The sequence below is a fragment of the Panthera leo genome, chromosome B4 (genome assembly GCF_018350215.1).
Source record: "Panthera leo isolate Ple1 chromosome B4, P.leo_Ple1_pat1.1, whole genome shotgun sequence".
Taxonomy (NCBI): domain Eukaryota; kingdom Metazoa; phylum Chordata; class Mammalia; order Carnivora; family Felidae; genus Panthera; species Panthera leo.
In genome coordinates, this window is record NC_056685.1 from 15,603,405 (window position 1) to 15,630,777 (window position 27,373).

Consider the following 27,373-nt stretch of genomic DNA (forward strand, 5'->3'; position numbering starts at 1 on the left):
GGGGTAAGAGTTCATGGGGTAAGAGTTGAGGACGTACAAGGTTTCTTCATCTAAATAAATAGTTGTGTGTCATTAAATAAGAGTCATATATTTCTCATGGATGCTCTTGACTATGGGATGTTTAAGTCCTTCAAAAACATACCCTAATGTTAAGAAAGAAAGACAGGGGTGGGGGGAGGAAGGAAGGAAGGAAGGAAGGAAAAAAAGAGAAGAAAAGAAAAAAGAAAAGGAAAAAGGAAAAGAAAGAAAAGAAAAACATTACCTGTAACTGCCTGCTGTATTTACACACGTGGATCCATTCTGGCAGCCCAAGGGTGTTTCTGAGTAAATCTCACATTCGTTCACATCAACTGAGCACAGAGGACCCTGCATTCATGTAAAGAATGAAGTCAGGTGCCATGGGTCACAGAAGCATCTGGGGCCAATATTCATACGATATGGTTAAGGATTTATATATCCACTGAAGTCCTCAGTCAAGCGAAATACAATCACGCTAATACTAATACTAGTTAGTATCCAGTTATCCTTCCTCTTGAACTCAGATTTGGCCTAAGGGAGCCAAAGAGCTCTTGGTAAAATCATGCCAGTTGCACAAGAAGAATCCTTTTACGAGGGCCTGGGTGGCTCAGTTGGTTAAGTGCCCGACTTCGGCTCAGGTCACGGTCTTGCGGTTCGTGTGTGCAAGTCCCACACTGAGCCCCGCGTTGGGCTCTGTGCTGACAGCTCAGAGCCTGAAGCCTGCTTTGGATTCTGTGTCTCGCTCTCTCTCTGCCCCTCCCCGACATGTGCCCATGCTCTCTCTCTCACTCTCTCTCTGTCTCTTTCTCTCTCTCTCAAAAATAAATAAACATAAAAAAAACAAACTTAGGCAAATCCTTATACAAAGTAATCCTCATGTGACTATGAAGCTATGCCTGGAAATATTCACTTAATTTTTTTTTTTAATGCACATGTCAGGAACATTTTCACCATTAATAGAAAAGGACAAGAATATTTACACAGCTATGTCAAGATTTCTTAGTACTGGGGCGCCTGGGTGGCTCAGTTGGTTGAGCATCGGACTTCAGCTCAGGTCATGCTCTCATGGTTCCTGAGTTTGAGCCCCTAGTTCAGGGTCTCTGCTGTCATCACCGAGCTGGCTTTGGATCCTCTGTCTCCCTCTCTCCTGCCCCTCTCTGCTTCTGAGCTTGAGCACGCATGCATGCTCTCTCTCTCTCTCTCTCTCTCTCTCAAGAAACAATTTTTTTAAAGATTCATTTAGTACTTTCAGTGCTGAACAATTTAAATTGATGCTAGCCAATATATCACGCCCTCCCATGTAGCTATGCAGCCAAGTGATCCCCTCCTTAAGACGGCTTAATGTTCAGTGGGTTATATAATCATGCTCACCACCGTTTGGATTTTGGCATTCTTGGTGTAAGTCATTTGATTCAGGAGACCACAGAATCCTAGAAACTTCGGATGGAGAATGAAACATGTCTGAATGCTTCCAAAGAAACCACTGATGCTGACTCACCAGCATTTTCTTTTTTTTTTTTTTTTTTTTTTTTTTTTTTTAATTTATTTTTGGGACAGAGAGAGACAGAGCATGAACGGGGGAGGGGCAGAGAGAGAGGGAGACACAGAATCGGAAACAGGCTCCAGGCTCCGAGCCATCAGCCCAGAGCCTGACGCGGGGCTCGAACTCACGGACCGCGAGATCGTGACCTGGCTGAAGTCGGACGCTTAACCGACTGCGCCACCCAGGCGCCCCTCACCAGCATTTTCAACCAAAGATGGAGCGACTCACCTCCCACTGTGAGGTACAGATGCAAACAAAGGAATTGTGAAGATTGAGGCAGGTCCCACCATTTTGACAGGGGTTGCTGCTGCAGACCTTTTTGTCCACCGTCTGAAACAAAGACAGGGCAGTCAGCGAGACCATCGTACTCTCAGCAGGCAGCAAAGAAAGGCATGTTTCAGGGCAGGTGCGCGTGTAAAGCACATTCCACTCCTCCTCCAGGGAGACTCAGCCTCCATTACTTTAAAGCAATTACCCAAGTTCTTCTCCGAATCAACTCTCTCATGAAAAACAACAGCAACAACAAAGTGTTTCACCTTTTCAGTCTACGCATGTTCCTTCGCTATTTAGAAGCATTTAGCCAGGGATGGGATGAGGCGCGAGGGGAGAAGATGCTCGCTCTACTCTTTGGAAAAGCATTGTTCACCTGGGAAACATACGTTGGTGGACAAGAGTCAAGATTTCAGACTGGGAATAATAATGGACATTCCTATTGTACTAAGAAAACCAAATGGAAATTCCGGTTCTTTTTTTGTTATTCTTATCTTTGGTACCTCCAGATAAGCATGTGAAATCTGATCATCTTTTGCTGTCACCCGTCCTCCCATGGGTAAAGATGGCTGAACTCTTCTCACCCCGAGTCCCTTTATTTGAAATGCGGGCTTATGTACACCCTCCACTCCTGTGCTCACGTGACGACTTTCAGACCAGAATCACAAACAGACCTGCCTTTGTCTATATAACCTGGAGAATCTTCCCGTATGTCAGCTACCAGTTCCAATCTTGTAAGCTTTGTAATACCTCTGGGGGGCAAGAAAACTTCTTTAGAGAGGACATGCGATTGTGCAAGAAAACCTATTTTATTAACTTCGCCTAATCATAGGCTAATTCTCTAAAAATGGGGCGAAAAATTAAATTTTTAAAAATTAAAGTTTTTAAACAGGGCAAAGTAATTACTACGTTCTTTTTTTATTCAGTGACTCAGAGAAAGTCATGTCTGTTCCCCTCATTTTACAGATGAAACTGAGAGCCAGAGGGTTGCCCACTGACTAAGCACCATTTATAGCCAAACCATCTCTCTCTTCCTTTGTCAAAAGTCAGGTGACCATGCATGTGGGGGTCTCTTTCTGGAGTCTGTTTTCTTTCATTAGTCCATCTATCTTTGTGCCAGGATCACAATTAGCCCTGTTTGTCAGAGGACACTCTTAAGGAAATTAACCACAACTCATTAGAAGTTTGCTGGCATACAAAAGCAACGTTGTCTGCGGCTTTAAAACTCAAAAGCGTATGGGGGCCCAGCAGGAAATGGAATCAGTAAGCAGCCAGGAGGAAGACAATGGGGAACTATGGCTAACTATTGTACCCAGAGAGCGTTGACCTATTAGAATGCATAAAAGGCATTTATATCCAAAAATCATTAAAAAATTCCTCCTGGGGGGTGGGGAAAGGGATACAGTCTGAAGTAATTTGACCATGGCCTCCAGCTCTTGACCTTTCACAGGAATAATGAAGCACTCTAGGAGACTGGAAACTCTAGCACTGTGTCTTCTCGACAGGTATGATTCCTTGCTTGTTTCATTCATTCAACTACTCCCTAAGAAGATAAAGGTTGAGGGGCAATTGATTACCAAGGTCAGGAAGAGAATACATAAGTGAACTTGCCTGCCAAATTTAAAACACCAAAGTAGAGAGCAACACTTGAAGCATCATCACAACAGACCCAGAATATTAGAACAGGGATTCTTTACCTGGAATCTCCTTACTTTATTTTTATTTAAATTTTTTTTTTAACATCTTATTTATTTTTGAGAGAGAGAGAGAGACAGAACACAGTGGGGAGGGGCAGAGAGAGAGGGAGACACAATCCGAAGCAGGTTCTGGGCTCCGAGCTATCAGCACAGAGCCCGATGCCGGGCTTGAACCCACAAACCATGAGCTCATGACCTGAGCCAAAGTCGGATGCTTAACCGACTGAGCCACCCGGCACCCCTGGAATCTCCTTACTTTTATTCAAAAATTTTAATATGGGGACATTCTGTGCATTTCTCTGGGTAGATGGTTGTAGCTCCTATGAAAATCTTAAAAACACCAGCCAACTTCAGAACAGGTGAGAAGTCTAAAATCACAAGGACTAGTTTACAAACATGTACTAGTGAAGTCATGGAAGGGTTGCTCGAAGAAACTGCTCAAATTTAATTACCAGCAAATGTACCTGTAAGAAAGTTTGAAATATTTTGTGATACACCCCAAGCCTCTGAGTTTAATGTTGGAGAAGATGCACAGCCTTTCGACACATCAGCAAGTTGGGTGGTCACACTTACGCCCACATAACATGGTCAAAGAATGACAACGTTAAGAGGCAGAGCACGTGAAATGCTGAACTCAGAAGGTTTCACATGCTCACATGCTTCACATGCCCAGGTACCCGGGGCCCGTCACTTGATGTGACGCTTGGGTTCCTCATCTATGTCCTGGGCGGCATAAACGGCGATGAGAATTGGATCACGGGAAAGAGCCAAGTCCTTGATACGGATCACCTGTCTACCCTCAGGTGAGAACGCCAGCTGCATCAGTGGTACCAGCACATTTCCAGTGAAAGATGTCAGCCAAGTGGTAGTTATGGGACTTACCTGCTGTAGGCTTTGAAATTTTCTCTCCAGATCCGCAAGCTAAGCGGTGAGGAAGAGAAAGCATTGGTTAGCATTTCACATGTGCTACTGTCCCCTGGCCTATTTTCCTAACACCCTCTGCTGGGGGCTCGCTTGGTTTGTCTGTTCCTTTTTTATTGCTTTTCCCCTCCCCATCCCTCTCTCCTCCAGGCTTCCCTCCTTTCTACTCTCTTCCATCATATACATCGTTTTTTTAAGGCATTAAAAAAAAAAAAAGAAGTACAACCCACTGATGAGTTGATTCATTGCTCCTCTGCACACAGTGATGGGATTTTCATAAACGACAGTGATTCATCCACTTCACCAATAAGAAGCTTCTATCAGAGGGGGAGCAAGACTTACTTATGCGACAAGTTCTTGTCACAGCATTGTCAACCTTCTGCCCATCGCTACCTCTACGTCCCCTGTTAGAGCTGTGTCATTTAACCAGAAAGTTCATCATCACAATGCTAAATTTCTAAAGAGGACCCAAAGTTGGTATATCGCCTGCAGAAATGGATGCTTACAAAGTTGAATGAAGGAGAGCTATTTACTCTAATGATGTAGATGTCAGACTTACCTTAGAATTAAGCTGATGGATTTGACTGGAGATATTCTGAGGCAGACTGACAGCACTCCTTTTTAAACTTGTAATATCATCTTTGTTTTTCTGGATCTAATTTTAAAAAGAAAAAGGAGGAGGAGAATGCTTGCCAGCGAAAAGATCATGTGTATGTTACAGATACAAAATTTTTAAAATTTGAGTACTGTTCTATTTTAAACACTAAGATCTTGCCCATCATTATAAAATTCAAAACAATACCATGTATAATAAATTGCAGACTAAAATAGCCATGGCATAATTCCATTTACCCCTTTCAGGAACGACATTATCAAGGTACTTTCCATTTGCATTTTTTCTCATAACAATTTGGAGTGCTTGTTGAGAGGCCTGGAGTGGAATCAGATTGCTTGGATTTGAAATCTTGACTCAGTCATTTACTGGGTGTCCTTGGGCAAGTTGCTGTGCTGCTGAAAGTTTCCTTTACCTCCCTTACAAATGGGGTGATAATAAAGCTGGGGTCTCCTGGGTGGCTCAGTTGGTTAAGAGTCCGACTTTGGCTCGAGTCATGATCTCATGGTTCGTGGGTTTGAGCCCCGCATCAGGCTCTGGGTTGACAGCTCAGAGCCTGGAGCCTGCTAAAGATTCTGTGTCTCCCTCTCTCTCTGCCCCTCCCCCGCTCATACTCTTTGTCTTTCTCTCTCTCAAAAATAAATAAACATTAAAAGAAAAATTTTTAAATAATAAAGCCAAACTCATAGCGTAGTGGTGGGGGGTGGAGGAGGTAATGCACACCAGTGCTGAGCACAATGGATAGCCCATAGAAAGCTCTAAATAATGTCAGCTTTCAACATTACAAAGGATATACTAGCATGATTTACTAAACAATGAACACTGAAAACAGTAAGGCAAGAGAATAATTGACCAATTCTGTTCTCTGGCAGAAGTAAAATGTCACATCCAAACCTTTCTTTGGCCCCTCTCCTTCCTTGATCCTCATGAGAAGGAGTCCCCTGTACCACCCTGTGTACCTTCTCTGGATTAGAGGACATAAACCCACACAATGAGCCACTTCCTACTAGAATTACTCCTGCTCATCATTAACCCTAGGGCATTGTTTCTTCACTAGGACTTATCTCACCTCTGGTTATGTTCCCTGGGCTAAGGATTTAAGGTGTGGATTCATATAGACCTCTTGAATTAAGTGACCATATGCAGATATACAAAATTACTTCAATATATTTCCATTGCCTTACCTGATGTAAACATTCGCCGAGGTCTTCATCATTTAATTTGATTTTTCCCAGGGATCCAGTTCGAAATTCAATGTTTTGAGCAGACCCTGTAAGAAACACTAGATTTCCCTTCTCTGCAGCCATTCGAGGCCTATATAAATCAAACCAGAGAATGCATCAATAATTAGCATATAATTTTACACAACAAAGTTTCTCACTGAATATACATAGACTGTATACACATTTGCCATGTGGTCAACTCAACCACATTCTCCCTGGTCATCTGCCATTTTTTTCCCTGCAAATTTCCTAGAGACACCTACTAATTGCATACTTGCCTTGTTTGCAAAATGCTAAGTGAATAATTTACGTACAAGAAGATAATCCCATACATCAGTCTCAATGTTCTTCCCTATTTGTTTTTAACATCATTGTTTTCCTCAAGAAAAATTACACCTTTGCTTATCTGGCTATTTGTGGAAACTAATGACCCCACTGCCCTACACCCTCAGCAGCAATGATGCACGTGTCTACTTACTGTTGGAGGTCAGTATTTCTTTTCTGTCTCTGCAGCACGAGCTCTCCAACTTCCCCATTTGATTCAGCAAATGTCACCAAAATAACCAAACTCCATAGAAAAGGTGAGGACATATTCCTCACCAACCCTCCTAGGTTGTCAGGTAAGAAGGAAGCCAGTCCAGCCAAGTGTGGGATTTTAGAGAAAGCAAACCAGGCAGATGTACTTTGGCCTGTGGAATATACTGCAACTTTCAGTCCTCTCTTCTTTGCCCTGGAAGGCTGTGTTACTTTTCCTTCCCGAGGGAGGTAAATGATCTTAGATCTTCAGTACTCTTCAACTTGTGAGAGGTCAAAATCTACCTTTAAGTGATGCACAATTTAATCATTATCTGTGTGACCTTTGAGACAGTAACAACTGCTTTGGAAACATCCACTAAAACAATCCTTTCTTCAGAAGCAGCTACCTTTAATAAACACTAAAACAAAGTAGACACCCTTTCAGCAAATGATACTCAAACAACTGGATATCCACACGCAAAAAAAATGAGGTTGGACCATACTTTACACCATATACAAAAACTGACTCAAAATTAATCAAATCCCTAAATACAGGAGCTAATACTCTTAGAAGGAAACAAAGGGGGAAAGCTTCACGAACTTGACTTGGCACTGATTTTTTTTGGATATGACACCAAAAGCAAAGGCAACAACAACAACAAAAAATTGGTAAGTTGGATACTTCAAAATGAAAAAAAAAAAAAAAAACAAAAAACTTTTGTTTCCCAAGGGACACCATCAACACAGTGAAAAGGCAACTCACAGAATGGGAAAAAATATTTACTAGTTATATATATGATAAGAGGCTAATATCCAGAATGCATAAAGAGTTCCCATAACTTAACAAAAACGAAAAATAACCTAGTTTTAAAATGGGTAAAGAAAATAGGCATTTCTCGGAGGAAGATGTACAAATTGCCTAAGAGCACATGAAAAGACGACCAACATCACTATTCATTAGGGAAATGTAAACCAAACCCACAAGGAGACCCTACTTCACAGCCATTACGATGGCTACTACCAAAACAAACAAACAAATAAACAAACAAACAAAAGAAAACAAAAGTCTTGGTGAGGATGTGGAGAAAGCTGAACCCTTGTGTGCTCTTTGTGAGGATGTAAAATGGTGCAATCACTACAAAACAGTATGGCGATTCCTGAAAAAATTAAACAGAATTACCTCGTGATCTAACAATTCCACATCTGGGTATGTACCCAAAATAATTGAAAAAAAAAGAGAGAGAGAGACTCAAAGAGATATTTGTACACCCATGTTTGTAGCAGCTTACTCACAATGGCCAAAATATGGAAGCAACCCAAATGAACACCCACTACAACATGGGTGAACCTTGAGGACATCATGCTAAGTGAAATAAGCCAGACACAAAAGGACAAATACTGTATGATTCCATTGCCACAAAGAACCTCAAGTAGTCAAATGCATAGAGACAGAATGTAGCACGGTGGTTCCCTGGGGTCGGGGGAGGGAAATGGGGAGTTATTGTTTAATGGGTACAGAGTTTCACTTTGGAAAGACGAAAGAAGGTTCTGGAGATGGATGCAGGTGACCATTGCCCAACAACGAGAATGTATGTAATGCCACTGAACTTTAAAAATGATTAAAATGATAAATTTTATGTTATGTAGATTTTACACTTAAAAAGAATTGAAACCAGGGTGCCTGGGTGGCTCAGTTGGTTAAGCATCTGGCTCTTGATTTCACCTCAGGTCATGATCTCACAGTTCATCGGTTCAAGCCCCACATCTGGCTCTGTGCTGATGGTGCAGAGCCGGCTTGAGACTCTCTCTCTTTCTCTCTCTCTCTCTCTCTCTGCCCCTCCTCCACTCATATTCTCTCTCTCTCTCCACGCCCCCATCTCCTCCCCTCTCTCTCCCTCCCTCAAAATAAATAAATAAACTCAAAAAAAATTGTAACCAGAATTAGAAAGATGGAATGGGAATCTGTTGCTATAGGAGAAATAAAAGGCTGCTTTGCATGTAGGCTCATTGTTTTCAAAAATTTAGAAAAAGAGTCTGTGAAAAACTTGGGGGTGCCATCTGAAATTTTAGATAGTATCTACATAAAACTACCCCCTTAAAGAAAGCGGTGTACTTGATACTATGAAGAAACGTAACACTGCTTCACACCTGTTCTATTCAAACATAGCCACAAAAACTAACTGGCAAGATGTTGTTTACTTGAGATGGGTACTGAGGTCACGCAATGAGTTTTCTTGTTATTTTGTTTGTTTTAAGCGAGGGACATAATACAATAAATGGTATCTCCAGTTGAATACGTTCTTTTAAAGTTACATTTGTCCCAATTTTGTTTAAAACCTTCACAACTTGGGGTAGGGGTAGGGGGAAAGCTTGACCTGGTGAAATATTTGTCAACTTAGAACCAGACGAAATAAGACGGGTTCCAATCTTCCAACACAAAGGACATTTCTGTTCCATTGAGCTATGAACATAACTATTTTCATGATTGTATTTTCCTGAAGATCATTGTACTCGGCAAATCTTTTCTTGCAATCGAAAAGGTCTGCAGCATGATCTTGACAAGAACTTCCTGTTTTATAGGATTTTCCTGGGGTACTAATGTGCTTATTATTAAACAGAGTAAAGATAATTTCTTTGCTCCCGATCTGGGCATACAATCCTAATCGTTTCTCACTATAGGAAAACACACACACACAACAAAAACAGAAACAAAACAAGAAAGAAATATCCTCACAAGCTCTGAGTGACTTGGTGAGGGGGAATTTTACGTCCAGCTCACCTACTCAGCTCTAGCTGAGATCAGTAGACAAGTCAGACCATCTGCATATGATGACTTGGGGAAGCAATATAAAAATATAAAAATCAATTGCTGTTTCCACAGCATTCGCATGCATTCTATTTACTTGCCTTATTTGGAATTTCTTCAGGAAAGAGAAATTAAAATAATCTTAGAATCCAAGACCTTCAGACTCAGAAGGTGAATAATCACCCCTCTTCCCTCCCCCAAGGTAAACTTTCTATGGACCTGAAACCCTGTCTTTCATTGACTAGCAAACCTCCCATTTCCTCCCTAATCCAGAATGCATTCCACAAAGCCTAGATGTGCCCTTTACATATTAGCCACACTATAAAAACGACAGGAAAACAAATGAAATACATTGTGGATTCTTCCCTTCACAGTCATATCTAGGGGGACACCATGTGGTTGAAGGGTTACGAACATGGGGTCTGAAGCTCACTCACCTGGGTTCAAGGGCTCCATCGCTTCCTAACCATGTGGCCCTGTTTCTTCATCAGGAGAAAGATAATCATCATAGCACTGGAGGTGTATAAAATGTTTAGCACATTCAGTCTCTTGGCACGTAAATACTTCTCCACTAAATAGAAAGCGCTATTGCCATGTAAATAAATATAATAATACCTCTCCTTCCTCTCCCACCACTTGGGTTTGGGTTCGTTAAAATAAGAAGTGATAGAAGAATTCACAGTCGATTTTAAAATCTTGGGTACAAGGAAAGTCAGTGGGGTCTCATCCCTCCTCTTTTGGAAGAGGATTCCAGAACAGAGACATGCATCGGTGACCTCGAGTGCAGTCTATGGAGTTCGGAGTGTAGCACGCTGTGTGGCGTGCAGCTAATCCACACCCCTCCCAAACCGGCCTCGCGGTCTGGCTTCCCTACCTCTCCCTAGGGCTCCACAGCAATTCTTACAGAAGTCTCACCTCCCTCTTCTCCCTCTTTCTCCCCTGACGGAACCGCCAGAATCCAGTTGTAAGACTCAGAACTGTCTTTGCCTTTCTTCCTCCTTTAACTTCTCCAAGATGTACAACCTTTGTTCTTTCTGTGTGTCATCTGCTTCACCCCCTTCTTCTATTCTGAATCCTCAGTCCCCACCCTTCTAAGTAATTCCCAACACAATGCACAAATGAAAACCCTGTGGTCATCAAAAACGTACGTGGAGGGAAAGCCCAATATGCTAAAATTTCACATGAGGAAAACTGCTGGTTAACAAGGGATCACTGTAGTCAGGACACTGATAAGGACAAAAAAGAAAAACACTAATAGGAAAGAGAATTAACTCTGCCTGGGAAGAGCAATGCAGGTTTCCCTGGAGACCAGCTGTGTCTTACAGAATGAACAGTTCTCCAGGCAAACTAATAGGACTGGGAGTTTCGGACAGAGAAAATGGACACCCAGTTAGAAAAGAAGTCAACTTTTCTAAGTTAGAAAAGAAGTCAACAGGACCAGAGCAGTGTGGGTCTGTGGGAGATGAAATTTCTAAAATGGACCAGAAGTCATATCAAGAAGGACTTTGAAATGTCATTGCAATGAGCCCCATTATTTTAAATAATGACGAATTATGAGAGTGTTTTAGGCAGGAGATTAATTCACATGGTCACGTTTGTATTTAACAAGCATTCCCGCAGAGACAAGTCTCGGACCCAGAGCTAGTGAGGACGATGGTGTACAGTTAAAGAGCCACGAACTGGGAAGGCCCCACTGGATGCACTGGCAGAGAGAGCAGGAAACAGTGCAATAAATATTTAGGAAATAGAAGTACTGGGACAGTTAAGGGGGAGGGGTTGGTGTTCAGGTTTCTTGTTTGAGAAATTGGAAGGACAGAGGTGTTGATAACTGAATAAGAGAGAATAATCAGGGGGATGAGGTTTTGGAGAGAATACCCTGAGTTCAGATTTGGAAGCACAGAGATCTGAGGGACACCTGCCTTGCACTGCTGTCCCACAGCTTCACTCTGCAAGTGGTTTAGTCATCCGCGATGGGTGCAGAGAAGATCGATCCAGAGATGGCCCAAACTACACCCTTGCTACCTACTTAAAGCGTGATCCACAGACCCAGCACAGGTATCAGCCAGGAGCTTGTCAGAAATGCAAAACTCTCAGGTTCATTCTTGGACTCACTGAATCTGAATCTGCATTTTACAAAGATCCTCCTTTCTTCCCCCAGGGGGGTGAGGGCATCTTCACTCAATAAGGAGTCACGTGGTCTCCAAATGCATCTTTATTTCCATTCTCCAATCTATTTCTTAGATTGACCTAGCTTTTCATAACTTTCTTTTCTATTTTCTAATTCTTTATCTTCTTTGGTTCCACGTCGTGAAGAGTTTTTTGGATTTATCTTTAAGATTCTTATTTTAAAAACTTTCCTATTTTTAATTTTAAAAATGCTTTCTTATTCTTGTTTCATGGTTATAATATCTCGTATTACTTGAAAAATATAGTTGCTTTTCTGAAGCTTTCTCCTGTTTACCACATGGTCTCTGGTTTCTCTAAGCTCTTTTTCTCCTATTTGCTTGTTAGGTCTTTCTATTCTGTGTTGGAGGCTTTCCTCAAATACCTATTGATCCTTTTGTGTCCATTTAAATTTAAGCATAAAACACTAAAGAGTGGATGATAAGCTCTGTGTGCATGGATGGTGTTCGTAACCAGTAAGTTTTAGCATGGGGGTGACCAACAGCAACCTGAGGTAATTTCACTGAGGAACTCCAAATGTCCATTTTTGAAGGTATTTTTCCCCTGGGGACATTCACTTTCTTCAGAAAAAAAAAATCCTCTAGCTTTATACAGGGATGAGGAAAGTTGGCGGGAAATTTTACTGCTAAGTGTATAAACTTTATTTAGACCCTTGCTTTCTATCTTTTCTCCAAACCTGGAGAGCACAATGCTACGTTAATGTAATTCTGCTGTTACTTTATATACCGAGGCTCACTTTTCATTCCTACCAGCTTCATCCAAATTCCATTGTTTTATAGTGTTAATAATGCTTAATAAGCACTTACTGCAGACATTATGACATTCTCAGCAATGAGGAAAATTCAAAGAAGTAAAGGTCATGACCTCCTGTAGTTTGTAATACAGGCATATGTACACATCTAGAAAGCTCTAATAGCACAACATTATAAAGATGTGCATGACAACGGGGGACAAAATATATACCAATATGCTATTAGAGAAACAGGATGCACCAAACTGAAAGAGAGGTCCTAAACCTAATCTAGGCAGACTTATAGACATAGTGGTTCTTTCTCTTTTGGAGAAAGGTGGCTGGGTAAAGGTGGGGGCATTGCCTGAGGATCTCAAGTGGCAGGTTGAAAATGTGTGATTTAATCCAGAGAGCTGCTCTTATGTCTTGAGTGAAATAACACTGGTGTGGTATTTCTGGCAGGCCAGCTGAACTTATCTGTGGAGGGCTTGATCAGTGTGGGAGTGAGGAGAGGGGTGAAAAACAGAGGTCTTTGGAAGAAGGGCTAGATTCTCACATCCTGTGTCTCGTTCCCATCTCATTTTATAGCTCCAATCTGCCTTTACTGCATTCTTTGGTCCCTTTTAATTTTCATATCAGTTTAAAAGAAAACACTGTAGAATTAATCTGCATTTTTAGCCATTAATGGAAACACTGGTGAATATAATGATCTCTTGTAACCTTTATGACACTTAACTCATTCTCTTTTTCAGGGACATAACTTTGCTTAAAAGGCACATTTACATATGCTAGTTTTGTGATTTTCTACAAAATTTCAAGGCAATACAATATTGTTCCAATTGTCTATTCAATTTTCATGAAGGATTACATAAAATAATTATGGAAATTGGTGTAAGTTTAAAACCATTCATTTGCTCATTTTATGGGAAATGCATTACCTCCCAGGAAATTACCAAATCCACTACTGTGATGAACTGATCTCTTTGAAAGCAGTGTGGTCTTGACTCAGGGAACATAACCCAGGCATTTGTTCTCCACACTCATTACGATGATGGTTGCAATTATCCTTGAGTAGAATGGGAAAGAATTATGAGTTAATCATTACCATTTGGATAATTCAGGTTTGGCAGAGATTTTCCTAAGAAGGTAGATTTACACATTGTTGAGAGTTCGGAAGACCTCCCTGGGTTTTTTTTTTTTTTTTTCAGATTTTTTAAAAGTATGATAATCCCTACATAACCAGGAAGGATATTACAAGAAAATTCATATCTAGAGGAAGGAATGTAACACAGGACTACAGCTCCAGGGGTGTGAATGACAGAGGTACACACACACACACACACACACACACACACACACATACAATCTACATGCTAACTCAACCTCGTGTCACCTATTCTAGAAAATGTAAAATATGTACTAGGGGCTCTTGTGTCCTCGCGAGATGAGGACTGGTCAAAGATAAGGCACATACCAGAGGCAACATAAATTGCTAGGATTGGTGGCTCCAAAAGCCACTGAGGAAACAACACAGCTTTCTCTACCTCCAAAAGCCTCTACCTACCAGGATTTCAGCACGTCACTGGATTCATCTGAACTTATTTCCATGAAGGTGTGAAGCAGTAACATGGAGGTTACCTTTGGTGAGTACCATGGGTAAACCCTCCTGACGTTCCTTTTCCAAGGTAACCTAAAAAGAACAAAATAAGTTTTCCAATCGGTGACTCCTGAAATTCCCTGAACAAGGCAGCGGAGTGGAAGATTCAGACACCGTGGTTCATACCACTGTCAGAGGAAAATGCCAGATTGCACCAACACTGGACGTGAGGGACGCGTAGGCGGCAATTGCAACTTGCACTGGATCCGATCCTTTGAAAAGGGGGAAATGCAGTTTTGTTACAATATTTTGTGTATGATGGAGGAGGAGAGCAAGTGAGGTGAGCCTGTCACCACTGAGCGGGGGCAGGGAGAAAAAGACGACTTTGGGGACATTGGCACACTACAGAATTCCGCCTCTTGTACTTCTAATCGTGGAGAAGCACACAGAAGCATCTTTCTCTGGCAATGGGAGGCTTTGCTTCATTGATGTGATTTATCATGGGAGGAGTGTTTTCACAAGGCTGATGCCTGACCAAGCACCATCATTCCCAGGAGATTCGTTAATTGAAGTGCCACACAGATCTGTGAGAAGATAACAAAGTGTTGTCATCAGGGCAGGAAGAAGGATGAGATGACCTCACCTCTCGGTCTTTTTCAGTGCCCTTATTCCAAGATCTATAAAAACCAAAGCCTTTGTCCCTTTGTGTGTGTGTGTGTGTGTGTGTGTGTGTGTGTGTGTGTGTGTGTTTTATAGAAGCTTGGGCTATATTTACTACAGAAGTACTGCTAAATCAGGTTTTGTCAACAATTCCTAGACTATGTTTATAGGAGGCATAAACAATTCCCTAGGAGTTTTCTGGTATTAAATACTTTTCATATAAAACCTAATGTGTTTTTCTTATTTAGGCTGACTGAGAGAATGATTCCAAAGATTCCCCAAGTCATCAAAAACCATAATGATTCTGCTGTGAAATGCAGCACACTCATATTCAAGTCAGATTAACTGGACAATTATTTATTAGGGACCCACCATTTGTCAGCAGCTGAGAGAGGTGCTGAGGAAACAGAACAGGTTAAGATGCAGCCTCTGTTTGAGGAGGGGAAGGGGCAGGGGGGAGTCTGGGGAGGAGACTGTATTATGCACCATCAGAATGCAAATGAAGCAGTGAGCAGTGACTTCCAAGCCAGCTTAAAATGACCAGACTCCATGGTTGAGACTTGGAATCAAGTACTGCTTTTGAAATAAAGAAAGTTTTTAATTATAAAAGTAATGTAACTGTACTATATTCAACTTGCAAAGTATAAACCAGAAAACTTAGAAATTCAATTACTCTCTTGTAACCCTTATCTATTACTTGATTGCAGCCTATTTTCAGATGAATCATTTCATAGTTATAATCATAGGATATACATGTATAGACTTGTGTCTTCGCCTTTTTTTTCACATGAGCCTAATCCAGTGTCCCCACCTAGTCTCCTTAACAATAACCGTACAAAGCTGCATAAAGTTATATATACTCATATATTATTTATATACTAAATTCGCATACCATTTTCCCCCTTGCAAAAAGAAAAAAAGAACAAGACAATGTAAACAGTGTGAACAGTTAAAACAACATTTTATCCTCTCACTTATTTAAGATGGTGATTTATAAGTATTTGAAATCTACAATAAGAGAGTAAACTCCATTTCCAGGGCTGTTCTCGTTTCTGTCATATTAGGTTGTTATATTTATTACATGCTTTTGTTTTATGTACTATGTTGCTTTCACAAAGTGGTCTCTTCTTCTGTTGTAGCTTTTTCCTTAAGAAAACTTTTTTATTATGAAAAATACCAAACATATAGAATTACAATAATACATTATATGTTTACCACAACTATATTTAATCTATTTTATTCTTTTGCCATGTTTGCTTAATCTATATGCATGTGTATGTATTTTTTTCTAAACTATGTAAAGGAAGTTGCATATATAACATTTCACCCTTTCATAGTCAACCTGATCTCCTAAGAATAAACCTGCATTCTCCTATAGACTCATGATGCCATTATAACATCCAACAACACTAACAAAAATCTTCCAAAACCGTCTAAAATCCAGTCTAACTCCATATTCAAATTCCTCCAAATGTTCCCAATTTATCTTCAGAGCTTCTTTTAAAACCAGGATTTGATTAAGTCTTTTTAGTATCTTTTAATTCTTCTTTTAAAAGATACTAATGTACAGATACAAACATTGTACAGATGAGAGAGATAGAGAACAAGCAAGGGAGGAGCAGAGAAAGAGGGGCACACAATTCCAAGCAGGCTCCACCGCTGTCAGCACAGAGCCCACATGGGGCTCAAACCCACAAACTGTGAGATCATGACCCAAGCTGAAACCAAGACTCACACTCTTAACTGACTAAGCCACTCAGGCACCTCTAGCATCTTTTAATTCTGAAAAATTTTCTCACCTTTTTTATGATGCCAACTTTTTTTTGGGGGGGGGTGGCAAATTTTAGAATTTATTTATTTTTAAATATAATTTATTGTCACATTAGCTAACATACAGTGTATACAGTGTGCTCTTGGTTTCGGGAGTAGATTCCTATGATTCATAGCTTACATACAACACCCAGTGCTCATCCCAACAAGTGCCCTCCTCAGTGTCCAACACCCATTTTCCCCTCTCCCCCACCCCCATAAACCCTCAGTTTGTTCTCTGTATTTAAGAGTCCCTTATGGTTTTCCTCCCTCTCTGTTTGAAACTATTTTCCCCCTTCCCTTCTCCCATGGTCTTCTGTTAAGTTTCTCAAGTTCCACACATGAGTGAAAATCAATGACATCTGTCTTTCTCTGACGGACTTATTTCACTTAGCATAATACCCTCCAGTTCCATCCACGTTGTTGTAAATGGCAAGATTTCATTCTTTCTCATTGCCAAGTAGTAGTCCATTACACACACACACACACACACACACACCCCACATCTTCTTTATCCATTCATCACCTGATGGATATCTGGGCTCTTCCCATAATTTGGCTATTATTGATAGCGCTGCTATAAACATTGGGGTGTGTGTGCCCCTATGAATCAGCACTCCTGTATCCTTTGGATAAATTCCTAGTAGTGCTATTGCTGGGTCATAGAGTAATTCTATTTTTTATTCACATACCATAAAGTTCACCTTACTTAAGTGTGCAGTTAAATGTTTTTTAGTGTTTTCAGAGTTGTACCATCATCACAACTCCAGAACACTTTCACCACCTCAGAAAGAAATCCTACACCTCTCCATTTCTGCTTCCCCTGGAAGTCACTAATCTACCTTACCTATTCTGGACATTTCATATAGACTGAAATTGTATAACACGTGCTCTTCTGTGTCTGACTTCTCTCACTTAGCATGTTTCCAAAGTGCACAACGTTTTGGCATGTGTCAGGCTTCATTCCTTTTTAAGGCTGAATCCATTGTATGGACAGATATACACACTGTGTTTACTTGTTCAACTGGTAAACATAGAAGTCTGTTCCATCATGAATAATGGCCCTTTGAATAATGGCCCTTATGAATAACGCTATGAACATTCATGTACAAGTTTGTGTATTTTCAATCCTCTGGGGTCATATGGCAGTTCAAGTTTTTGAGGAATTGCCAAACTGGTTTTCAAAGGGGCTCCATCATCACGTAATGTTTGGGTTGGTTTCATCATTGTCTTATTGTTGGCCATTTAGTAGGCTTCCAGTTTTTCTGGGTTTAATATCTTCATTTCTATAGCCTTTTGTCCTCCTGAATTACATCATTAAGGTAGATTTCTCTCGTGATTCTTGTTTTTACCATAATGTTTACTTTCAACCCACCCACATCACTTAATTTGAAGTGAGTTTCTTGTAAATAGCATGTAATTAAATGCTTTTTTTAATCCACTCTGCCAATATCTACATTATAATTAGTGTATTTTCACCCATTATATTTGAGGTAATTATTGATATGGTAGAGCTTGTATGCCATTCAATCACTTTTGTTTGTTTCTTCTGCTTCTCAGTCCTGTTTCCCCTTTCTTGCCTTCCTGTGGGCCAATGAATGTTTTTTAGGATCCCAACTTGATTTAGTTATGGTGTTTTGAGTGCATTCCTTTGTGCAGTTTTTGCAGTGGTCGCTCTGGGTGTTATGATATACACCTATGACTTATCACAGTCTCCTGGTATCAGCATTTTACCACTTCCCACGAAATAAAATCTCACTTCCATTGAGGTCCCTTTACCTTCCCTTTTAAATATCGTCTTGCGTGTCAGATGGAATTACAATTTTTGCTTCAATTATCAAATGTGATTCATAAAACCCATGAGTGGCATGTTTATTGTATGTATTCCTAATTCTATTCTTTCCATTGTTCTTCCTTTCTGATGCTCCAAGCTGCCGTTTATCATTTCCTTTCTGTTTGAAAAACCCCATTAGCCATTTTTACGGGTAGGTTTGCTAGCAAAAAATTCCTTCAGTTTTGCTTCACTTGAAAATATCATTATTTCCCTCTTCATTCTTGCAGGATAGTTGGGAGGGGTATAGAATTTGCACGGACAGTTCTTTCTTTTCTTCCAGAACTAGAAAATGTTGTGCCACCTCCTTCTGGCCCCCATGGTATCTGGTGAAAATCTGCTGTCATTCAAACTGTGTTCCCCCTTTATTAATATGTCACTTCTCTCTGGCTGCTTTTGATTTTTCTTTCTTTGTTTTTAGTTTTCTTGTGTTTTAATTATGATGTATCTTGGCATGGATTTCTTTAAATTTATTCTATTTGGTTCACTCAGCTTATTGAACTTTCACAATTGTATCTTTTGCTAAATTTGAGACATTTCCATCCATTTTTTCTTTGCATATTCTCCCAGCTCTATTCTTTTTTCTCCTCTACCTCTGGGACTTCAAATATACGAAAGTTGACACTTTTGTTATTGTCCCACCGATCACAGAGGTTCATTCCCCACCCCCTACAATCTTTCTTCTGTTATTCAGATTGAATAAACTCTATTGGTTTATTTCCAAGCTACTGATTTAATCTTCTGTCATTTCTACTGTACCATTCATTAAGTTTATTTTGGTTATTGTATTTTTCAGTTATATAATCACCATTATTTCTTTTTCTAAAAATTGGGATATAACACACACATCATTGTGATTCTTTTATTAACTTTTAAAAACTTTTTGCTACCTATTTCTTCACTGAAGCCTTTCTATTTTTTGTTCCACGAGAATTTGTAATTATTTGTAGAGGCATTTTTATGATGGCTGCTTTAAAATCCTTGTCAGATAATTCCAACATCTGATTCATTTTGGTGGTGTCATAAGTTTACATTCAACTTGTGATTTTATTTGTTCTTGATATGACAAATAATTTTGGATTGCGTCCTGTATATTTTGTCTATTATGTTAGGAGACTCTGGGTCTTATTTTCATCTTTTATTTTAGCAAGCAGCTACTCTGTTTATGTTTAGCATGCAGATCTTGGCCTACTTTTTGGTTTATGGTTCCAATGGCAGTTTAACTTTCAGAGCGTTTTGGTCTGCTTGGTTTATCTGTACCACTGGGGCTCTATGTGGTCCTCGGCAGTCCTACATTAGGGGGAAGAAGTTCTCACCAGGCCAACTCACTGGCACCTATAGGTTAAGGTAAGGAGCCTCCTGTCCATGGTGATGAAAAGGATTCCTGGATCAGGCCTTTTGGGGTGGGATCCCTTTGCCAGTGTCCTCTGGCTGTCCAGTGTCTCAGTAAGTGAAATGAATCTCAGGCATTCCAGAAAAGTAGAGTGCTTCCCCTGGACACTTGTCAGTGGGGATCCCTATATATTGCACTTGCTGGTGATATCAGACTCACCTGGTGTTGGCAGCAGGACCCCAGTTCCATCTGGGATAGGAATGAGCCATGCCGGGTTCCCACGTGAGGTTCGGAGTCAGGAAGCACCCAACTTGGATCACCTCCTTCTGTTGGATGGGAGACTGTAAGACATCCTGCAACCATGTTCCCTTGCCAGTCTTGGGATTACCTAGCTGGTTTGTTTTCTCTTCCCTCCTTTAAGAGTTCTCTTTCTGATGCCTCTTGCATTATTTTATAAACATACTTACCCAGAATTGATCACTGTACTTAGGAAGGAGCAAAGAGAAATGAGCCTGCCCTCTTGTCCAGACAAGAAGTCAGAATACAATACATATTTGTTTAAATTTCTATCTGCACATCTTCCTCAAAAGCCAAAAGATCAAGCCCTATCCTAGAATTGTTTTTTAAATCATGTGTTCCAAAGTTGAGTAAATTTGGCTATTCCCCTAAGTATGGAGGAAGTGGCAGTAACAGAAATAGTTCTCAGGAGAGTGACTCTGTTTAAATTCCACAGTGTGACGGCCTTTAGACAGCTTCTATATCAGTCCAGTATGGTGGCCATAGTCACTTAGGGCTCGCTGTGTGCCAGGTACCATTTTAGTCCCTGGAAAGGTAGCAGTGGAAAAGAAAAATCAAAAACCCCTGCCCTCCTGGAAGTCTACATTCTCCAAAACATGGGATATTTTTCACTTAAAACAAATTCGAATCACCGCAACTATCCAGCTCATTGTCTAATCATCTGTAGCATGAGATTTTTGAACAGAAAAGTCAACTTATATCTACTATCTAAGGACTCTCACATTCCATCAGGTATTTTCAATCATTTGTGTGTGTGACATTTAATTGTACTTGTGTAAGGAACTGAGTAAAATAACAACTATCTTACTAAAAGTGATATTCATGCTAGATCAAATTCAGAAGGCTGAAATTTGCTCAATGTCCAAGTGTTGACTCAAGCATACAAATCTGGTTGCAAACGGGCATGTGTGTCTTTAAGTTTCAAAGTGACTTCTTCTGTTTTCCTAAAGTGAATCATTGTGCAGGGAAGGCCTTCTTAGGAAGACTACTTTATTAACCGAAGCTGATAAATGGAAATAGAGTGAGAGAAAAGGTGATGATGACCTTGGGTGATGAGATTTGAATTTGGGAGACTGGGAGAGAAGCAGTGTGGTGTCATGATGAGGAATATTGAAATTAATCATGAGTGGAACTGATTTTTAAATGGAGGACGATTCACTGTTTTCAAATATGCTAAGTTTGATGTGACAGAAAGATACTCAAGTTAAAAATATCCCAGCACAAAAATTCTAGAACAGGGCTGAGGAACAATATCAGATCTGGAGTTACCTGGGTATCATGGGCAAAAAAACCCAGAAGTTGTAGGAAAGGGTGAGACCTTAGAAAAAATGGCTTGGATGGTAAAGGGTAGGGAGGCCTGAGGACTGAATCTTCAGTAATGGATAAGAATTCAACTCCAGACCTCTGCTCTCCCCTCTCTCTTTAGACTCTTCAGGTGATCTCATCTGATTATAGAGCCAACTTGGCTAAATAAACATGTTCCCTACTTGCGCGCTTATAATTTAAATCTGCCCTGATATGAATAGGCATAAAGGTGCAAACAAAATAAAATACAGAGCAAATCCTTGAAGTAAACAATGGAACCGTGCTATGTACGAGCAAAGAAATGAGAACATCCCAGAGCTATGCAGAAGAGCTCTTTGGGAAAATTACCTTCCTATCTTCTCCTTTGTGAAAATTTCTATCTAGGTTCATATTAGTAGGAAAAATAAGTTTGAGAAAGCTTTAGGAATCAGGTACAGCATACTTGAGAGAGAGCTCTCAGTGCTGGATGTAGTTGAAAATAAGACTCAGAACCTCTGGTGACTACAACAAATTTATTTTAGTAGTTTGGGAATCAGAAAGCAAAAAAATTCTCTGCACAGGTTCATATTTACTGAACAAATACATTTAAAAAGGAATAAACTCACAAATCAAGACAAAAATAGTGAAATTGTTTGGGTCATGGTTGCAAATGATTTTGAAGAACATGACCATCTTAGTGTAAAATGTTCTTAGAAGTCCTAAAGAGAGAAACAGACACATAGAGGTTAGGACAATGTTTTTGTTTTTGTTTTTAAAACTGAAGGTTTAAATTTTCAGTAGCAAAGTAAAGGAATGACAGGAGAGGACAGGAAAGGAAAAAATGGGCTGACAGCTTGACTAGTATAAACTGAAGTTGAGGAACTTGTGTACGATTCTTACTGCTTTTCAATAAAACGTGCAAAGGGGCATATCTAGATATCTGGGTGAGTCTGCTGAATGGAGAAAGAGGATTGGACGGGAAGTGGATCCAAGAAAAACAAATGTTAAGAAGTTGACAGGAGAGTTGTCTGCGGTGCACTTTGACACTGGAAGCTGAGAGGGAGAGAGTTCTGGTCCAGGAACGTTGAAAGGCTGTCTTGAAAAATTACATGAGTTCACAGGCTATAAGAAAACTGCTGAGACCATATGACCCTCACTCAATTTCAAAGTCCAAAGCTATCTGTAAATCAGTCTACAACTTGTGACCTAAAAGACTTGTAGTTCCAAGCTGAAGGCCAAATTATGAAAAGTTAGCCTTCTTTTCAATAACATAACAACCTGAGGAAAACACACTTTAACTACTTTGTCTATATGGGCTTCAAATTAGATCCTTATGACGTTATCTTGGCTTATTTGGGAACTTCTTGATTCTCAATTCTGATTTTAAACTATAAATGTATCCCCTCCACCCCCCTCATTATGAGATTTGTAATAAGGTTTGTCTTTAAACACATGTACATAATGTAGACGTGAACACTGATACATATACACATTGGCCTATATCCATATTTATCTATGAGTTTTTCTGAAGAAATGGTGGTGAGGAATGACTTTTTTTATTTAAATGTGATAAGATGTACATAACATAAAATTTGCCATTTTAAGGATTTTTAAGGATACAGTTCGGTGGCATTAAGTACATTTCCATTGGTGTGCAACCACCACCATTAAGCATCTCCAGAACTTTTTTACCACCCCAAACAGAACTCTGTACCCATTCAATGCTAACTCTTATTCCCCAGGTACCCCGAACCTTGGTAACTCTTAGTTTACTTTCTATCTCTATGAACTTGATTCTTTTACATACCCCATGTAACTGGAATTATAGAAAACTTGTCCCTTTGTGTCTGGCTTCTTTCACCGACCATAATGTCCTCAAGGGTCATCCATGTTGCTGCATGTATCAGAATTTCTTTGTTTTCATGGCTGAATAATATTCCACTGTATGTATACACTATATTTGGTTTATCCAGTCTTCACCCAAGTATGTTGGCTCTTTCCTCTTTTTGGTTATTGTGAATAATGGTGCTATGAACATTAGTATACAAATATCTGTTCGAGTCCTTACTTTCAATCCTTTTGGGCATATAGTTAGAAGTGAAATTGTTAGATCATAAGGTTAATTCTAGGTTTAATTTTTTGAAGGAATCATCATCTATTTTCTACAGTGGCTCACCATTTTACATTTCTACCAGCAATGCACAGGGTTCTGATTTCTCCACGTCTAAATGATTGTCTTTTAAGAATAAAAATATTCTGTCTGCTGTCAGCACAGAGCCTGCTTCAGATCCTCTGTCCCCCTCTTTCTCTGTCCCTCTCCTGCTTATGTGCACTCTCTCTCTCAAAAATAAATGAACATTTTTTTAAAAAAGAATAAAAATATTTTTTATTTTGTGATACAATTTCTGGTCTTATTTCTTTTCATTTCTCTTCTTTTTGTCACTTGCTTTTATCACTGAAATAAAACCACAGGGTTTATAATACAAACAGTCTGATAAGAAACCGTAATTCCAAGAAGTCTGAGAGAGAAAGAGAAAGTTTAAAAAGCTAATTCACAGAACAGTCATATAAAATGGGGTCGGAGAGCAGAATTTCCTCCCTAAAATCTGAATGCCACACTACATTCCCTAGAATGTGATGCAAATTCAACTTACAACAACAAGCTAAGAAGGAAGACAAAAGCAAGTTCTGATGACAGCAAAGTAAAAGAAAATATTTATAAATAAAGAACGGACAATGAAGTTTCGCATTTTACATGGAGGTAGAATTAAAGATAATTGGATAATGTTTACCTACATTTTCTGTAGCTTCCTGATGGGGACATAATCAAGAATTTAGGATTATTTTTTCTGACACTTTCTTCAGACGGCTGTATAACACTCATAATTTGGTCTAAAACATTATATGCATTTGTTTAGATATAATTAAGAAATGTTTAAAGGATGGAATTCAGTAAAACATTCAATATTTGAAACAGGCCAGAATTAGAAGCATCATTTTAAAATCAGGAATAATCAATCTGACAATAAAATAAAATAAAATAAAAATAAAATGATAGGATTCATAAAGCAATTTGTTTAAGCAACATACAAAAACATAATTTCTCAGGTTCACTATACTATGTCTATCATGACACTTTGTAAAATATTCATGTAGATATTCAAACTCCAATGTTCCTAAATTTCTATATACCATAATGTTATAAAGAGAATATTTTACATGTATGTTTAGCAATTTCACATGAAAATATATTCTTGTAAAGCATAATAGCAATTTTTGCTTTACAAAATACAGTAATATAAATTTTTTAAAAGTCAGCATTTTTATGATAAATCCAAATTTCTTTTTAAAGAGAGATAAAGAGAGTTTAGTAAAATTTCATCAAAATCAATTCAAAATAGAATTTCAGAATTACTACCTGGATATGAATAAATAATGTGACCATCTTTCAGAGTTATTTTTAAATTATTCATATAGGATTTTGATTAGTTTAGCTACTACATGCACATTGAGACTATTTCCAAGTAGACGATAACGCTGTTTCACTGTTATCTTCTCAGGAAATCCTAGAAAAGAGAGATAATAATTTACAAGACAATCATTTATAATACTAACTTCCAGAGACAAAAGGATGCATCCTTGAGTAGGAGCACAGTGGTCATTCACATAAATAAGTCCCTAAGGTCTCCACGAAGTTCAATAAAGAAATTAGAATCTGAAGCCAAAAATATTATCTAAAATTACAATGCCTACACCACGTGATATTATCATATCACATAACATATATTATGCTCAGTGCACACATAATTGCACACATACCCTCCACAAAACTCACAGAAATCTGTATATTAACACACTTTAGGAAAAACTGTGGCTACCATTATTTCACAGTTGTTTTCCTTTAGTTAAAAACAGCTTTATGGAGATAAAATTCACCCTTTTAAAATATACAAGTCAATGGTTTTTAGGACAGTCACAGAATTTTGCATACATCTCCACTATTTAATTCCAGAATATGTTTAGTGCCTCACAAAGAATGTGGCCCACAGCTAATAATATACTCAAAAGTAAAAAGCTAAACATTTTCCTCTAAGATCAGGAATAAGACAAGGATGCCCACTTTTGCCACTTTTATTCAACAAAGTATTGGAAGTCTTACCCAGAGCAATTAGGGAAAGAAAAAGAAGTAACAGGCATCCAAATTGCAAAAGAAAAAGTAAAACTGTCACAATTTGCCGATGACATATTATACACAAACCCCCCAAAGACTCGAAAAAGCTGTTAGCACAAATACATGAATTCAGTGAAGCTTCAGGATACAAAGTTAATATACAAAGATCTGTTGTGTTTCTACACACTAACAATAAGCTATCAGAAAGAGAAATTAAGAACACAATCCCATTTACAATCCCATAAAAAAGAACAAAATACCTACGAATAAATTTGATCAAGAAGGTAAAAGTTCTGTATGCTAAAAACTGCAAGACACCAAAGAAAGAAATGAGACACAAATAAATGGAAAGATATCTTGTGCTCATGGATTGGAAGAATTATTATTAAAATGCCCAGTATCCAAAGCAATCTACACAGTCAATGCAATACCTATCAAAATTCCAAGGGCATTTTTGACAAAAACAGAATACACAATCCTAGAATTCATATGAAACCACAAAAGATCCCAAACAGCCAAAGCAATCTTGTAAAAGAAGAACAAAGCTGGAAGCATCATGTTCTGATATACAAAAATTAACTCAAAATGGACTGAAGACTAGAATGTAAGAACTGACACCATAGAACCCCTAAAAGAAAACAGGCAGTAAGCTCCTTGACATCAGTCTTGGCGACAATTTTTTTGAATCTAACTCCAAAAGCAAAGTCAAAAAAGCAAAACTATACACGTGGGACTATATCAAACTAAAAACCTTTTACACATCAAAGAAAATCATCAACAAAATGAAAAGGCAACCTACAGAATGGGAGAAAACACTTGCAAATCATATATCTGATAAGGGGTTAATATCCAAAATATATTGAGGGCATGTATATTAATTAGTGCAGCCGCTATGGAAAACAGCATGGAGGTTCCCCAATGAATTAAAAATAGAACTACCATATGATCCAGCGACTCTACTTCTGGGTATTTATGGGATAAAAATGAAAACACTAATTTGAAAAGATGTATGCACCCCCATGTTCACTGCAACATTATTCACAATAGCCAAGATATGGAAAGAACCTACACACACACACACACACACACACACACACACACACACACACACACACACGAATTATTATTCAGCCATAAAAAAGGAATGAAATATCACCATTTGCAACAATACAGGTGGACCTTGAGGACATTATACCAAGTGAAGTAAGTCAGAGAGAAAAGGACAAACACTCTATGATCTCACTTATAATGTGGAATCTAAGAAACAAAGCAAGCAAAGAAAAAAAATATCCCTCACAGATACAGAGAATAGACTGGTGGTTGGGGGGAGTGGCTAAATGGGTGAAAGAGGTCAAAAGGTATAAACTTCCAGCTATAAAATAAACAAGTCATGGGAATGTCATTTACAGCATGGTGGAGACTACAGTTACTAATACTATATTGTGTATTTGAAAGTTACTAATAGGTCTTAAAAGTCCTCATCACAAACAAAAAATATTTGTAACTATGTCTGATATATGGCAATGGATGTCAACCACACTTTTTGTGGTGATCATTTCTCAATGTATACAAATATCAAATCATCCCATTGTATACCCAAAGGTATTATAATGTTACATCTTGATTATACTTCAATTTTTTTTTAAAAAGGAAAGCTGGTATCCATTAGCAATCACTCCCCAGCTCCCCTCCCTGCCCCTGAAGCACTAATCTACTTTCTGTATCTATGGATTTGCCTATTCTGGACATTCCATATAAATGGAACCATACAATATGTTGTCTTTTGTTTCTGGCTTCTTTCACTTAGCATATTTTCAAGGTTCATTCATTCATCACAACATGATGTAGCGATACTCCATCCTCTTTTTAA

At 39.0% G+C, this 27,373-nt stretch overlaps 2 protein-coding genes across 15 annotated transcripts in view; both read right to left on the reverse strand.

The window, feature by feature from the left end:
* The window catches only part of CUBN (cubilin), a 273,247-nt gene extending 266,182 nt beyond the window's left edge, over positions 1–7,065 (reverse strand). The window contains exons 1-6 of the mRNA XM_042945004.1: positions 6,764–7,065; positions 6,247–6,376; positions 5,009–5,104; positions 4,411–4,449; positions 1,790–1,891; positions 263–366 (exon numbers count right to left, since the gene is read on the reverse strand). Coding sequence (XP_042800938.1) covers positions 263–366; positions 1,790–1,891; positions 4,411–4,449; positions 5,009–5,104; positions 6,247–6,376; positions 6,764–6,876 — 584 coding nt within the window. The 5' untranslated portion in view covers positions 6,877–7,065. The remainder of the gene's footprint in view (positions 1–262; positions 367–1,789; positions 1,892–4,410; positions 4,450–5,008; positions 5,105–6,246; positions 6,377–6,763) is intronic.
* Positions 7,066–8,743: 1,678 nt separating this feature from the next.
* Positions 8,744–27,373, reverse strand: part of TRDMT1 (tRNA aspartic acid methyltransferase 1) — a 91,937-nt gene continuing 73,307 nt past the window's right edge. For 13 of the 14 annotated variants that reach the window (XM_042945011.1, XM_042945021.1, XM_042945010.1 and 10 more), the window contains one exon: positions 23,705–24,898. In XM_042945011.1, coding sequence (XP_042800945.1) covers positions 24,798–24,898 — 101 coding nt within the window. In that variant the 3' untranslated portion in view covers positions 23,705–24,797. Of the gene's footprint in view, positions 10,121–13,459; positions 13,588–14,085; positions 14,212–23,704; positions 24,899–27,373 lie in introns of those variants that run through there. The other variant, XR_006204569.1, reaches the window with a different exon arrangement.